The sequence below is a fragment of the Cervus elaphus genome, chromosome 12 (genome assembly GCF_910594005.1).
Source record: "Cervus elaphus chromosome 12, mCerEla1.1, whole genome shotgun sequence".
Taxonomy (NCBI): Eukaryota; Metazoa; Chordata; class Mammalia; order Artiodactyla; family Cervidae; genus Cervus; species Cervus elaphus.
In genome coordinates this window covers 72,003,323-72,018,993 of record NC_057826.1, presented here as the reverse complement: position 1 = coordinate 72,018,993, position 15,671 = coordinate 72,003,323, and the positions used below count along the sequence as shown (strand labels likewise).

Below are 15,671 nucleotides of genomic sequence, written 5' to 3'. Positions count from 1 at the left end.
CAGTCGTGTCCGACTCTTTGCGACCCCATGAATCGCAGCACACCAGGCCTCCCTGTCCATCACCAACTCCCGGAGTTTACTCAAACTCATGCCCATTGAGTCGGTGATGCCATCCAGCCATCTCATCCTCTGTCGTCCCCTTCTCCTCCTGCCCCAATCCCTCCCAGCATCAAGGTCTTTTCCAGTGAGTTAACTCTTTGCATGAGGTGGCCAGAGTATTGGAGTTTCAGCTTCAGCATCAGTCCTTCCAATGAACACCCGGGACCGATCTCCTTTAGGATGGACTGGTTGGATCTCCTTGCAGTCCAAGGGGATCTCAAGAGTCTTCTCCAACACCATAGTTCAAAAGCGTCAGATAGCATATTAAAAAGCAGAGACATTACTTTGCCAACGAAGGTCCGTCTGGTCAAGTCTATGGGTAGTTCTGAGTAAATGGGAGAGTGATAGTTTTGCTTAACCTGCCCAAATTAGGTAGAATTAATACAAAATTGAAATCTGTTTATATTCCAAAATCTAAAAACTTTTTGGCTACTATATTGTTTTGATATGATACAATTTAAATATTTTAGTTTAATTTTAGAGGAATCACAGAAGTGCTTTTTGTTCACCATTGCAAGGCTCGTTAGCACTGGTGTAATTTCTTAAAACCATATTAAAATTCAACACATTTAGCACCCTGCATATCTAATATATGACTAGTAGCATGGAAGTTAGTCAAACAGATATGTCGCATTGTCAAAAATACATGCAGTGTTGTTGTAACTTATAATTGAAAGTACAGCATCAGTACAGTAATAGCTTTATCTGAAAAGTTTTTAACTTGAATTTCAGACTTGTTGACATCAATCACAAAGTTTACATAGCTTGGTTAAATAACTTAAATATGCTGCAACTGTCTACTTGTGTTTTTCAGGTTAAGAAATCTCCAAAACAGTTGGCTGCTTACATAACTAGGTAAGAACTTCTTTGAAATTTGTGGGAAACAGCAAATATTGAAAGTTGGAGAAGAAAATACTGTGTTTTAGTATGATAATTTATTGTCAAGCAGCTCCTTTGTGCCGAACACTGTGCTAAACATGTTAGTGTAAGATGGACAGGTACTGTTACCCCAGACAGGTGATGAGTTGGGAAAAAAAAAGGTTTTGGCTTTCTTTAGGGTTATACACCCAGAAGGTGGTAAAAACGGCATTTACTTTCAGGTCTACTGAACTCCAAAGGCACTTTCCTTTAAACCACTGGTTCTCAAACTATGATCTGGGACCCTGGAGGTCCCTAAAGCCCTTTCAAGGAGTTTATGACATCAAAACTATCTTCACAACAATGCATATGTGTTAAGTCGCTTCAGTCATGTGCCTGTGACTCTTTGTGACCCTATGGACTACCGCTTGCCAGGCTCCTCTGTCCGTGGGATTTTCCAGGCAAGAGTACTGGAGTGGGTTGCCATTTTCTCCTGCGGGGAAAAATAATAAGACATTATTAACCTTCATTTTCACACTGTTCCAAGTGTATAGTAGAGTTTTCCAGAGGCTACATGATATAAGATATTGAGTGCAGAAACGGATATGAGGATCCAGCTGTTTTCTGTTAAATCAGATATTAGAGATTTTGCACAGTTATACAAAACAGTGCCATTCTTCTCACTATATTTTTTGTTTGTTTTAGAAAATAAAGGATTTTTTAAAAAATATTCTATATAATAAGTAATGAGTTTATCATTTTTTAATTAATTAAAAAATTTTCTGTTTTAGTTTCTGATTCATCAAATACCAGTAGATATTGCTCACAAAAAAAATTTTTTGAGACGTCAGTGATTTGAGTGCAAAGCATCCTGAGGCCAAAACGTTTGAGAGCCGCTCTACTAAACCATGAGATGTGCTCTCTGTCGTTTTATCTTATTCAAACAAATTAAATAGTTTAATCAAAATAAATGTTCTCTTTTATATTAAAGTATATATTCAGACTTGCATGATTCAAACTTGCATAATTATTGTGTCACCTTGTTAGAAAAAGATTAGGTGAATAGAAATTGTTTTAATCTTCATATTTCATGAATGCATTGTAACATTTCATTTTAAAAACATCTAGTTATTATGATGTTTTCTTTTCTTTTTGGTCCAAAGTATCATCCTTTTCATTGCTTTCCAGATAGTTTGTAATTTACCTTTTATTTTTCTCTTCAATCTAAGACTTAAGATTTTTTTAAATTATTTTGCTTCTAATTTTAGTAGATAGTGATCACAGAATGTGGCCTACTAAGTCTGTCTCTTTAAAAACTTTTAAAGCTTTTCATATGGTTCTCTATCATTTAAGAAAATCAATTCTTTTTACAGAACAGTTGGACAAGCTGTGAAAAGCCCAGATAAACTACGTAAGGTGATCTATAGAAGAAAGAAAGTTCATCATCCTATTCAAAATCCTTGTTACAGAAAAAAGCAGTCCCCTAAAAGTGGGGGCTGTGTCATGGCAAATAAAGAAAATGAACTGGCTTGTGCAGGCCACCTCCCTGAAAAATTACGGCATGATAGTCGAACATATTTGATTAACTCCAGTGATTCTGGTTCTTCACAGACAGAAAGCCCATCATCAAAATATAGTGGCTTTTTTTCTGAGGTAAGTCATTAGATAAACTTAACTTTTTTTTTTCTTAATTACTGGCTTTTTCCTTCCTATAGTCTACTAGTAAAACAATTCACTGTTTATTGAATTCAGACTATTTGAGAGATTTTAACTCCCTGCAACAGTTTTCTAGATTAACGAAATTTGAATCTGTCTACTAGTAAAATAATTCACTGTTTATTGAATTCAGACTATTTGAGAGATTTTAACTCCCTGCAACAGTTTTCTAGATTAACGAAATTTGAATCTGTTGTTTATTCCGTTTTTCTAAGTTAGGGATGAAATGATTGACAAGCTGCTATAAATTTCCAGAATGGCAAGTTAGCCAGTAGAGATTTAAAGAAAGGGAAGAGATCAGAAATCTTGCATAAAAAGTGGACCACAGAGCCAGTTATCCAGGCACATTTTGGTGGGCTGTCAAAATTGCCATTGGAAACTTTGTTTAGGCAAACCTGCTTAGTTTTGCTGCTCTTCTGGCTCAGGAGCAGCAGTTATTTGTTTGAACAGGCTTATCGGAATTATTTTGCGTAGTAGAAATATTCTAAAACTGGACCGTGGTGATGGTTGCACAACTCCATACATAAATTTATTTAAAATCTTTGAATTACTTTCAATACAAGAGTTTTATGGTATATAAATTATAACTCAGGAAGACAAATTTTTTTAAAATGGTCATTTGAAAGAATGTTTGATGAAAGATTTATAAACATAAGTTTAAAATAATTAAAATTATTACATTTATTGTATATGTTGTAGAAAATAAACCTAAAGGAAACAGTTATCCATAAGCTTAACATCTATAGATAGCAATGTTAAATTTTTGATGTCTCTTCATATACATATTGTTTGATAACTTGGTTTTTTATGTTTAATAAATTTTAATATTTTTCCATGTAATTAGATAGCATTTGTATGGTTTTTCCCTTCCAGTTTTACTGAGATATAATTGACATACAGCATTTGGTATACACATAATTATTTGAGTTAAATATGTCATTAAATGATCACCACATTAAGTTTAGCAAACATTCATCATGTATAGATACAAAATTTTAGAAATGGAAAAAGAATTTTTTTCCTTGTGATGAGATCTCTTAGGATTTGCTCTCTTGACAGCTTTTATATATAACACACAGCAGTGTTCATTGTATTTACCAAATCATACATTACATTGCTAGTACTTAGAGCTGGAAGTTTGTACTTTTGACTGTCTTCATGCAGTTCCCTGTCAACCACTCATGCATGCCTCTGGTAGTCAGAAATCTGATCTTTTTCTGTGAGTTTATTTGTTTGAGTTCAGTTCAGTCACTCAGTTGTGTCTGACTCTTTGTGACCCCATGGACTGCAGCACGCCAGGCCTCCCTGTCCATCACCAACTCCCACAGTTTACCCAAACTCATATCCATCGAGTCGGTGATGCCATCCAACCATCTCATCCTCTGTTGTCCCCTTCTCCTCCTGCCCTCAATCTGCTTTCCACAAACCTTCATTAACCCTGTGCTTAACTAATAGGTTTATTAATTGTTCTTTTGTTGTTTCAGACTTTTTTTTCCTGATTGGCTAGTGCCTTCTCTGAAAACCTAAATTTAAAAGTGATGCTAGATTATTTTGTCTAAGTTCAAATATACACAGCCTTTTCATCCAACAGTTGCACTCCTAGGTATATACCCAAGAGAATTGAAAAGGCCGCACAGATACTCATCAGATACTCATAACACTTTTTAATAACCCCAAGTGGAAACCATCCAATTGTTCATCACCTGACTTGGATAAATAAAATCTCATAGGCCATATAATAGAATATTATTTGATCATTAAAAATGAGTAAAATCCCAATATATGCTATACTCTATATAAATCTTGAAAACATCTCTGTGAAAGAAGCCACACATTAAAGAAGGTCATATATTATATGATTCAGTTTATGTGAATCATCCAAATTAGGCACAGCTCAGTTGGTAAAGAATCTGCCTGCAATGCAGGAGACCCTGGTTTGATTCCTGGGTTGGGAAGATCTGTTGGAGAAGGGATAGGCTACCCACTCCAATATTCTTGGGCTTCCCTGCTGGCTCAGCTGGTAGAGAATCCACCTGGAATGTGGGAGACCTGGGTTCGATCCCTGGGTTAGGAAGATCCCCTGGAGAAGGGAAAGGCTACCCATTCTGGTATTCTGGCCTAGAGAATTCCATGGACTGTATAGTCCATGGGGTTGCAAGGAGTCAGACATGACTGAGTGACTTTCACTTTCATAGAGACAGCAAATAGACTAATAGTTGTGAATAACTGGAGAGAGGGGAGAATGGAGTCCAGGGTTTCTTTTGGAAGTGATGAGAAGGTTCTAAAATTCATTGTGGTGGTGCTTGCACAACTCTGTGAATGTACTAAAAATTACTGAATTGTGCATTTTAAATGGTCAATTTATGTTATATGAATTGTAGCTTAATCTGTTATTGAAAAAAATTGGATCTAGCTATTCCAGCTCTAAAATTAATCCTACAGAAGTTTTTGTACAAGTGTCCATATTTACATACATAAGGTGTTCATTGATGCACAGTTTTAGTAGGGAAATACCAGAATCAGTCTAAAATTGTGGTTCATAAAGACTGGCCAATATGTAATTGTTTCTTAAAAATGAGACTGATTTATGTGTTGTTGTTCTTTTCCTTCAAAAAGCATTTTTATTTTTTTCCTTCAAAAAGCGTTTTTATTTCACATTTTGATACATACTACATCTGGAGTTTTAAGTTTTTTTATGTTAGGAAGTAGTGTCAACATTCATTGTTTTCCATATGGATATTCAGCTTATCTATTAAGAAGTTTTTAAAATTATATTTATGTGATGTTTGTCATAAATTGTTAGTTGTATATACATTTGTCTGTATCTGAAGTTTCTTTAACGTGCTATTATTTGTCTATTTTCTTGTCAGTGTCACACTGTTTCAGTTGCTATGGTTTTGTAATATATTTTGATGTTATTGTTTAGTAACTAAGTCATGTCTGATTCTTTCACAACCCCATGGACTGTAGCCCACTAGGCTCCTCTGTCCATGCAATTTTCTAGGAAGAATAGTGAAGTGGGTTGCCATTTCCTTCTCTAGTGATCTGTTTTGATATTGAAAAAAATCTTTCATATTATTTAAGTGAAAAAACAGTTCTCAAAAATATAAATATTAGAATATTTTAATTTTTTACCTGCCTAATTTGTTTTTGTCTAGAAAGTGGTTTGAAAGATACTTACCGGTATGTTAACAGTGATTACTTCTCAGGAGTTAAATAAATATTTTTGTGGATAAGTAGAAAATACTTATTTTATAAAGTTTTGTGCTACTTAAGCTTTTTGCAACAGGAATGTGTTACCTTAGTTATATAGAAAAAAATGAATGAATTTAAATCTTGTCATAAAACTGAATTTTTGTGATTCCCTATTCATCCTAATTAGTTGATAATGACTAGCCTGTATGGTTACCTTTTCCTTTAATTCACATTATAAATTAAATCCTAGGTTTGTAGGTGAGTAAAAATAATTTATTCTATGAATTATTGAGATTTAAAAGGAAATAGTAACAAATAAGAAGAAGTATTGATAAAAAATTAACAGGTCCTAAATTGTTTCAAATCATTTGTTTACTATGTTCACTGCAATATTTCTTTTTGTGGACCAGTAAAAGGAATTACCTTTGCTTAATTTTTTTTTTTTTTTTTTTTACCTTTGCTTAATTTTAAAATATGTTTACCAGAGTAATTTTTTTTTTTCTTTCTTTTTTTTGTCATTTTTTTTTTTTTTGGTGCACCGTTCCTGGAAGTACTGCAATACCAGGTCGATGCGTGGAGTGGACGGAGCAAGCTCCTATTCCAACTCCCTGCTCCAAATATCATACCTTTATGTGCTTTTTAACAAATTAGATTATTGCCTTTCAGGTTTCTCAGGACCATGAAACAATGGCACAGGTTTTGTTCAGCAGGAATTTGAGATTGAATGTAGCTTTAACTTTCTGGAGAAAGAGAAGTATTAGTGAACTTGTAGCATATTTGGTAAGGTAAGTGTGACCCTTAATGATTTTGTTCAGTAAAAGTAATTCCCAATGTATTATCTCTTCTTTTTTATGCTATATTGGTTAAAGTTTTACACTTCCTATATTTAGCTTCATAGTGACAATATGTTTTAAATTATATTTATCTACAGTCTAATTAACCAAAATACAGAAAACTGTTTCTTTTATCATATTGAACAAACATTTTACCTTCTCTAAGATTGTTATCTATAAAACTAAGAGATACCATTGTGCAAAAACCAACCTTTCAGTAAAAATTTTAACCATTACCTTCTCACTGTATTTGTCTCCACAAATGTTACCTTGGTGAGGCCTTCCTTGACCACCTTATTTAAATATATATATTTTTTCACTCTCTATCCCTCTTTTCCGTTTTATTTTTTCCACAGTACTTCTCACCATCAGCATGCTTTATGTACTTGATTTGTTTATTGTCTGTTGCTGCCCTCTCCACCCTCCTCCCATACTCACACACGCATTGAAACACAAGCCCTGTCTCTCTGTTCACTGGTGTATCCCTAACACTTGACTCATCATAGACACTCAGATCATTTGTTCAGCGAGTAAATTTCTCAAAAGCAGTGTGATGGTTATAATATAAAAGGAAATAAGGAAATCAGCTTTCTAAGCAGTTTTGTTCTCACAGGATAGAGGACCTTGGAGTTGTGGTGGATTGCCTTCCCGTGCTCACCAATAGGTAAGAAGACTAGTTTTCAGAAATAAAAGGAAGTTTAAAGAAGAACAGATTACAACCTGTTCATATTTTTATAAATTAGTATTTATTTATTTTAGTTTACAGGAAGAAAAACAGTACATCTCACTTGGCTGCTGTGTAGATTTGTTGCCTCTAGTAAAGTCACTACTTAAAAGCAGATTTGAAGAGTAAGTGCTAATCTGAATCTCAATTCATTTTTCTCTTTCATCATCCTTGATTTTGTGCCTTACAAGTACATAATGGTAGATTGAGCTCCCTGAGACATACGTGGTTTCTGTTTTAAGAATATAGACTGACTAAAGAACACTTAGAAAATTATCTATAAACATGTTACATAAAATGCAGTTTGGTGAAAGTAGTGAAAAATTAATTTATAAAGGTGTGTCTGTATTTTTTAATCAGTGTGTAAGCATATTTGTGTGTATATGTATGTATGCATTTTTTGAGGCAGGTAGAGTATCATCTTTCCTAAAAGGCTTCTTGGATGAAAACACTTGAATTTTGTAACAAAATGTCATTTCAGGTATATAATAGTTGGTTTAAACTGGCTTCAAGCAGTCATAAAAAGATGGTGGTCAGAACTATCATCCAAAACAGAAATTGTGAATGATGGGTGAGTATACCTTTAGAGATAAACTCGTGTTACTAAAGACTTTTTTTTCAGGAAAGTAGCTTGATTAACTTAGGTGATAATTTTATTTTATGATTATCAGTTGTTCATTTGCTAAGTTGTGTTCAACTCTTTGCAACCCCATGGACTGCAGCACTCCAGGCTTCCCTGGTCTTCACTATATCCCAGAGTTTGCTCAAATTCATGTCAGTGATGCCATCCAACCATCTCATCCTCTGTCACCCCCTTCTCCTGCCTTCAGTCTTTCCCAGCATCAGGGTCTTTTCCAGTGAGTTGGTCTTTCACATTAGGTGGCCAATGTATTGGAGCTTCAGCTTTAGTATCAGTCCTTCCAGTGAATATTTAGGGTTGATTTCCTATGGGATTGACTGGTTTGATCTCCTTGCTGTCCAAGGGACTCTCAAGAGTCTTATCCAGCCCCACATTTCGAAAGCATCAATTCTTCAGCACTTAGCCTTTTTTATGGTAGACACTCATACACAACTACTGGAAAAAACATAGTTTTGACTGTATGGACCTTTGTTAGCAAAGTGATATCTCTGTTTTTTAATATACTTTCTAGGTTTGTCATAGCTTGTCTTCCAAGGAGCGAGTGTCTTAATTTCTTGGGCTGCAGTTGCCATCCTCAATGATTCTGGAGCCCAAGAAAATAAACTCTACCACTCTTTCCAGTTTTTCCCCATCTATTTGCCATGAAGTGTTGGGACCAGATGCCATGATCTTAGTTTTTTGAATGTTGAGTTTTAAGCCAGCTTTTTTACTCTCCTCTTTCACTTTCATCAAGAGGCTTTTTAGTTCCTCTTTGCTTTCTGCCATTAGAATGGTATCATCTGCGTACCTAAGGTTGTTTCTTCTGGCAATTTTGATTCCAGTTTGTGATTCATGAAGCCTGGCATTTTGCATGATGTGCTCTGCATAGAAGTTAAATAAGCAGGGTGACAGTATACAGCCTTGACATACTCCTTTTCCAGTTTTGAATGAGTCTGTTTTCCATGTCTGGTTAAAAATGCTGCTTCTTGACCTTCATACAGCTTTCTAAGAAGGCAGGTAAGGTGGTCTGGTATTCTCATCTCAAACAATTGTCCACAGTTTGTTGTAATCCACACAGTCAAAGGCTTTAGCATGGTCAGTGAAGCAGATTGTCAGTATATAGTACTTATTCTCTTCATTTTCAGAGAAATAATAAATTGGGATACCATTCATATTTCGAATGTTACATGTGAAAGTTGAATTCCAGAGCCCAGTAATCCCCTGTGTCTATTGTTCTGGCAGAACCATACCCTTTTGGAAGGCAAAAGCACAGACTTACATCCATTATATATATTTTGGGAGGCAAAAGCACAGACATATCCATTATAAAGTAGTGAGAGACAAAACCTTTATATCCGTTATAAAGGAGTGAGAGAGAGAAAAAGAGATGACCTTTGATGGAGTAAAATTGAGACCCAGGAATGGAGTCATCCTGGATCAGATAGCCAAAGGACATTAACATAAGAATGCAGTGTGGATGATTACAGTTCTAAAAACTGAATTATAATCATAGTTTGAGTATTGTCTTGATGTGAAAGTGTGTGGGTGTTCTCCCAAATGAGCCAGATTATCATGAAACTACTATATATATATATATATATATATATATATATATATATATCCCAACAGTTTCCTTTCAGTCCATAATTTGCTTTCTAGGCTCTCAGAATTTCCCCACTTCATACCCAAAAACTGGATGTCCAAATGTCCCAAATGCCTCATTGTTTTCTTGCTTGCTTTAACAACTCAGTAACTTTTAATTTCCATGATTGACATGTACTAGTTTAAAGAGTTGCTTGACTTCAAACAGTATAATTTTATCCTGAAGAAGACTTGAAAATTTTAAAGCTGTTTTCATTAAGTATATTAGCTACCAAATTCCATAACTCACTATATTTGTATTTTTTCTTCTTTTTTTCTCCTAGAAATATTCAGATTTTAAAACAGCAATTAAGTGGGTTGTGGGAACAGGAAAACCATCTTACTTTGGTTCCAGGATATACTGGTAATATAGCCAAGGTAATCTATATTTAAGCTTAACTAAAATTTTGGGATAATGTAATAGTATTATGCAGTCATAAATGAACTCATTTGAATGTCCAGTTAAGTACTACTCTAATAAGGTCTAAAGTCAGTTTCATATTTATAAACACTTAAGGTGCTCTGGATATGAATATGACTTTGGCAAGGAACATAAGAATTAGTCATTGAATGTGTTTCATATACAGCAGTATGTGCTAGTAGGTATTTAATGACCTTGCTCCAATTACAGAAAAATATTTGGAAAAAAGTTAAGAACCCAGGTTAGGAAGGCATCTGAAATGGCAGTGATACTCAGGAAGCAAGGGGTGAGGAACATAGTCAAATAGTTTGGGAGTATTTTTAACTTGGCTTTTGCTAATGCCATACTTTTAGGGGAAAGTTAAATTGTTCAAATCACAATATGAATTTGACATCATTCTTTATTGATTTGCTCGATCTTAAAGGAAAAAGTACATTACTATTTTGGATTTTAATATTTAGACTCCAGAAAACATTGGTAGTTAAAATATAATTGCAAAAGTAAATCATTATTAAAAAATATTTCCACCCTTATATTGGGCATACTGCTATCATATAAATGGGCATTAAGCCAGAAATAAAACAACTTCCTCTGGTTTAAAAAATATCATATTCTTTAAAAAAGGATTTATGTCTCAGACTGACATATAAAATTTTTCTTAAAATATCTTCATGAAAGGAAGGATAATCTTGTATCAAGCAAATATGTTATACCAATGTGTATAGTTTTACTCTGTAGAATTCTTAATGATGAAAATTGTATGAACAGAACCAATTTCCTAATGTTTTTAAATTATTATTTTATTTGTTGTTATTTTGTTAACAGGAGGGAAAATGAAGTAAAAGTTGATAGAAAATAGAATACATGATATATCACATTATTCTGAAAGTACCTTGTATTCTTAGTAGTAGAACTGAAAGATTATTTCTTTAGAAATTTGCAAGGTACTGTGTTTGTTATTATAAACAATATTGAGTAATTAAAAGTTCTGTGAAGTTCCTTAAGCCATGATAAAACCTCCTTAACAATATTATACCCTCACTGTAATTTTTTGAGGGTAGAAATCAGAATGGCCATCATCAAGCTGGCCTGGCATTTATTTAGCACTGAAGGAACTGCTGTGAATGATGTAATGATCTTGCTTAGCTATAAAAGCAGAGTTGTTTGATAACAGAAGCTAGAACATTCCCGAAGCACTTTGCAAACACTTCCTGAGCACATGCTATGTGCTACCAAAGTGCGGATAAAATGTTGAGTAGGGCAGATCTTTTGCACTCAGAGGGTCACTAAGGCAAAACAAGTGACAAAGAGGGAGAAGAAAATGGGGTGTGTATATGTGTATTTACAGTACTGGCTAATGAAATGTTTCTGTTTTATTCTCCAAGGATGTCGATGCTTATTTATTACAGTTGCATTGAGAGACTTCATCTATAGCATTTGGCTATTCAAAACATCCTTGGACTACATGATTTCCCCAAAAATATCTCATCTGAGAACTGTGAACTATGGAAGAAATCAAAACCATTTTTTCCTTTAAAGAAACGTATGATGAAACCACTAATGAAATGCTACCGATCTCCTTCACATTGAAGTGGAAAAAGATCCAAGAGGAGCAGCTTCAGCTTTGGTGTGGTGGAAGTGCACTAGGAAGGTCGTTCACCTTTGCTGTGTTCAGGTTTATGTGGTTATTTGGTAACATGTTTAAGAGCTACTGGGTCTTCATGCAATCCTGCATAAGAATATAATTTATACTATGTGGAAAATAAGACAGGACTTACTACTAGGAATCGCAGAGACCAATCATCGTTACTTTTTTTTAATATTGTGTTTTATAAGAAAACACTTAAATGTGTGCAGCTACTATTTTCTTATGTTGAAAAGACTTTGAAAGTTTAAACCATTATAGCAAATAATCAGTACTAAAAGTTTTTTGTTCACACTGAGATACTGTGTATGCAAAATGCCTTAATTATTAATAAGCCAATGTGTATGATACCAATATCTGTTTAAGAAAATTAAAAGCAACCATGCTTCTGGCATGATAAAATCATGGAATTAAATCAGGGGTTTCCATTCATGTAGAATGTTGTTAAAACTTATTCCACACTACTCTTAAAACTTGAGAATATTTTTAGTATCTCTGATTTTTTTTTTTGCCAGAATCATGTCATATATGTATGTATGTGTTACTCCTATATATAAGAAAAAGGTGAATCTGTATTTGTATGAATGCTTAACTGGAAATGTCTATGGAATTGACTAATTTATATTCACTTTTTATTGTATATAGATATCTGATATTTTCAGTTCTGTATCATTTAAGTTTTCTTCATTTGAGTAAATTCACTAAATATTTCTATTTTTTGCTTTTTTAAGTTCTGATTTTATATGAATTCTACTTTTTTTTTCACTACATATGTTTAAAGAATTACATACAATGCTTTAGAAATGTTTACACTTAGTGCTGACCTTGTATTTTAAATTCCAGTACTTTACTACCTCCTCCAAAGGTTGGTATGAAATGCCAGCAGACTGTATGAGGTCTCTCTTTTATTTTAATACCAGTTTTAGTATCGGAGAACCCACTTCTGGAATGTCTAAACAGCTGCATACATTACCTTGAAAGTAATTGGGGTTTAAATACCACTGTTGGTGGTTCGCATATCGTCTCATCTTTAATAAGCCTGAGAGGCATCTGAACAAAAGCTTTTAGGAATTGAATTTCTGTGCAGTAATCCTTTTAAGCACTTGAATGTAAATCTTTAGCATTTACCCAATTAGCCACTACTAATGTGAATCTGAAACACACATCTTCTTGCTTTAAAAATGTTTTTTCACCGAGTTCTTTTTTGTGTAGCTATATTTTATATAGCTATGTATTCCTCATAGTGAACATCAGTTGTAGTAATTAATTATTCTCTAAAGATTTTAGATTAGAATAATTTCAGGTTACTGCATTTCTGGGTTTTGAAAGTTGAGTTATTTAAGAAGTCATTTTTCAGGGGGTGGAAATTTGAATTGTAAACCTGCATCATCTCTGTGAAACCTTAAGATGATGAAATATAACCTTTCTTTGTTCCTGTTCGTTTAGTTTTCACTCTCTTATCTTACAGTTTCAACCAGTTAATACAGTTGGTACATGGTGCTAATGAGGCTAAAGACAGGACTTCACTCCTTTTAAGTGTTTGTTAACTTTACACACATACACAGAACTATTCATGGCTACAGATTGCACTTTAAGCATACATCTAACAAATTCACCTCTTGTTCACAAGGAAGATGGTGTGTACAAAATAACACAGACCCTTCAGTGGAAAGATAATTCAAATAATTGGCACATGGGAAACTATAGAATTTTAATCTAATATTTAAAATAATGTAATGTCTAAAATTTATGTCACTATAGTTTTCTCTGGTTAAGATCAATGGCTAAACAGTGTCTTCTGAAAACCAAACTTGAATTAATCAAACTTCAGTAAAAATTAGGTACAAACAACAAATAAAACAGTAAGAAAAGGTATTATCTTGTTAATGCGTTGGTACAAATACAAATGAAATATAGTAAGAAAAAGTATTTCCCTGTTATGTTGAATTTGAGTTTCTTAAAGTATAGTAGATAATACTTCATTTTTACATATTCAGAGCTATATGAGGCAGTAGTCTTTAGCTCATAAATACTATTCAGTGGCCCACACTCCCAATTTCTGTTCTTGGCCTTTGCAGTTTACCTTAGTACCTACCTCTCTCTGTTATTGGGTTATGATTAGTATTAGGTGATTTTAAGACTCTCGGATAAAAGATAAGTACATATTGTTGAACCCTTACATTGCTATCAAGTCCTTCTCATGCTGTTTAATCAGAACAGTGTTGATCTCCAGAAAGAGCCAAAGAAAGTGTTTACAAAGTATTTTGGCTGTTGTATTGACCTAGATTAGAACAATCGCTGTCTATCATCACTCTCGTTGCTGTGCTGCTAAGCAATATAACTGAAGGACTACCCAGCGTCTCTATGCCTTTCTCTTCTACCTTATTCAGTTTTTTTGAGATGATAGAGGGTTATAATCAAGTAATTTGCTTCTCCTAGAGGTAAAGTAAATGATTTGATAATGAGTGTTCAGAGAAAAGTTAAAAGTTAGGAAGCAAGCATTTTCCAATGGTTTTAAAAACATCTTTTGGCGGTGATTTCAAAGGTAATTGACATACATTATTTACATGTATCCTGAGGTGCGAGAATTTGGATATAAATATCTCTACCCACTTTGAATCATTAATATCAGCACTGAACTTGAAGGGCCACTGAGGAATTAAATCCTAATGCCCCTAAATATATGTGGTATGTGTCTTGTCCTAACCTTAAAAATGGTTGTGTGGCTTCAAAGCTATATATTTGGACTTTGAAATAATTTCCTCAAACTTAGACTATTTCTATATTTGACAAGTTGTTGATATAATTAATATCAATGGAATCTAATTTGAGTAATGATTATTAGCTGTTAAATGCTGATAATAGAAATTATATTTAAATGTTTATTTAGTTACTTAAGGAGTTTGATGAAACAAAATTTAAGCTAACATTTTGGTAGTCATTCCCAGTTATTTTTTCTTCCTATTTAAGAACAAAATGGTAATGTCAGTTGCCTTTTTTGATTTAAAGAAAAAAAACTAGAATCACAAACAGTTGACTCAACTGGAATGATCTATTTGGATGCACTACTTATCTTTCAACACAGACTTTTATTTTCTAAATTATTTCGGATGAAAATAGTATTGCTGGACATTTTGGTAGGTATTGACTTCTATGTTATTCTTTCGCCCTTAATTTTTAATTCTTCTAGCTGTGGAAATTGTCATAGAACTTTGTGGCACACTATTCCCCCTCCTTTTTTATTCTGTAACAGGCATATAGAATAAAAATTCATCCTGAAACACTGTATGGTTCTAATGTGTAATATGACTTGATTGATTCAGTAACAGCACCAAGGATAACGATAAGAATAAATACTGCATATCATATATCCAGTATACGAGTGCATTTTCCAAAAATATACTTAATATTTAAAATTATGGTAGTCATCGTAATTTTCTCTGAGTCAGATCATTGAATTGACAGTAAATGCTAAAATCAAACTTTACTAAAAATTAAGTACAGTTACAAATGAAACAGTATATAGCACAGTATTTACTTTTATAGACTGTACTCATAAAACAGGAAAAGACATTGTTACTAAGTATCAGTAAGTAGTTCTGTGAAAGGGCAGCCCCACAGCTGCCAGTATTTTTTATAGCAATGCTTATTATATATTCTTTGATATGAAGAGTTACTATTCTCTGAACTGTGACGTTTTCTCTTGGGAGATGCTGAGTCTAGATAAGCAGTCAGCCTCTGAACATGCTTGAACTACTGTTCAAGTTCTGTGCTTTACAGTATTCTGTATTTTCATTCAGATTTAAACCAGGATTTCTTTTTTTCAATATCCTAGACCTGGTCAAGACCATTGTGACACTCTGGATTTACACAAAAGCTAAGAAGAGTTGATCCAGATATTTTCTAGGGTAAGAAAGTTG

General features: G+C 33.6%; 1 protein-coding gene and 1 pseudogene across 1 annotated transcript in view; one reads left to right on the top strand and one right to left on the bottom strand.

The window, feature by feature from the left end:
* KATNBL1 (katanin regulatory subunit B1 like 1) overlaps positions 1-15,037 on the top strand; it is a 49,162-nt gene extending 34,125 nt beyond the window's left edge. Inside the window, exons 3-10 of the mRNA XM_043919944.1 lie at positions 914-954; positions 2,331-2,610; positions 6,535-6,653; positions 7,315-7,365; positions 7,461-7,550; positions 7,907-7,996; positions 9,970-10,063; positions 11,492-15,037. Coding sequence (XP_043775879.1) covers positions 914-954; positions 2,331-2,610; positions 6,535-6,653; positions 7,315-7,365; positions 7,461-7,550; positions 7,907-7,996; positions 9,970-10,063; positions 11,492-11,524 — 798 coding nt within the window. The 3' untranslated portion in view covers positions 11,525-15,037. The remainder of the gene's footprint in view (positions 1-913; positions 955-2,330; positions 2,611-6,534; positions 6,654-7,314; positions 7,366-7,460; positions 7,551-7,906; positions 7,997-9,969; positions 10,064-11,491) is intronic.
* LOC122706073 lies at positions 6,397-6,557 on the bottom strand (annotated as a pseudogene).
* Positions 15,038-15,671: the final 634 nt, after the last annotated feature.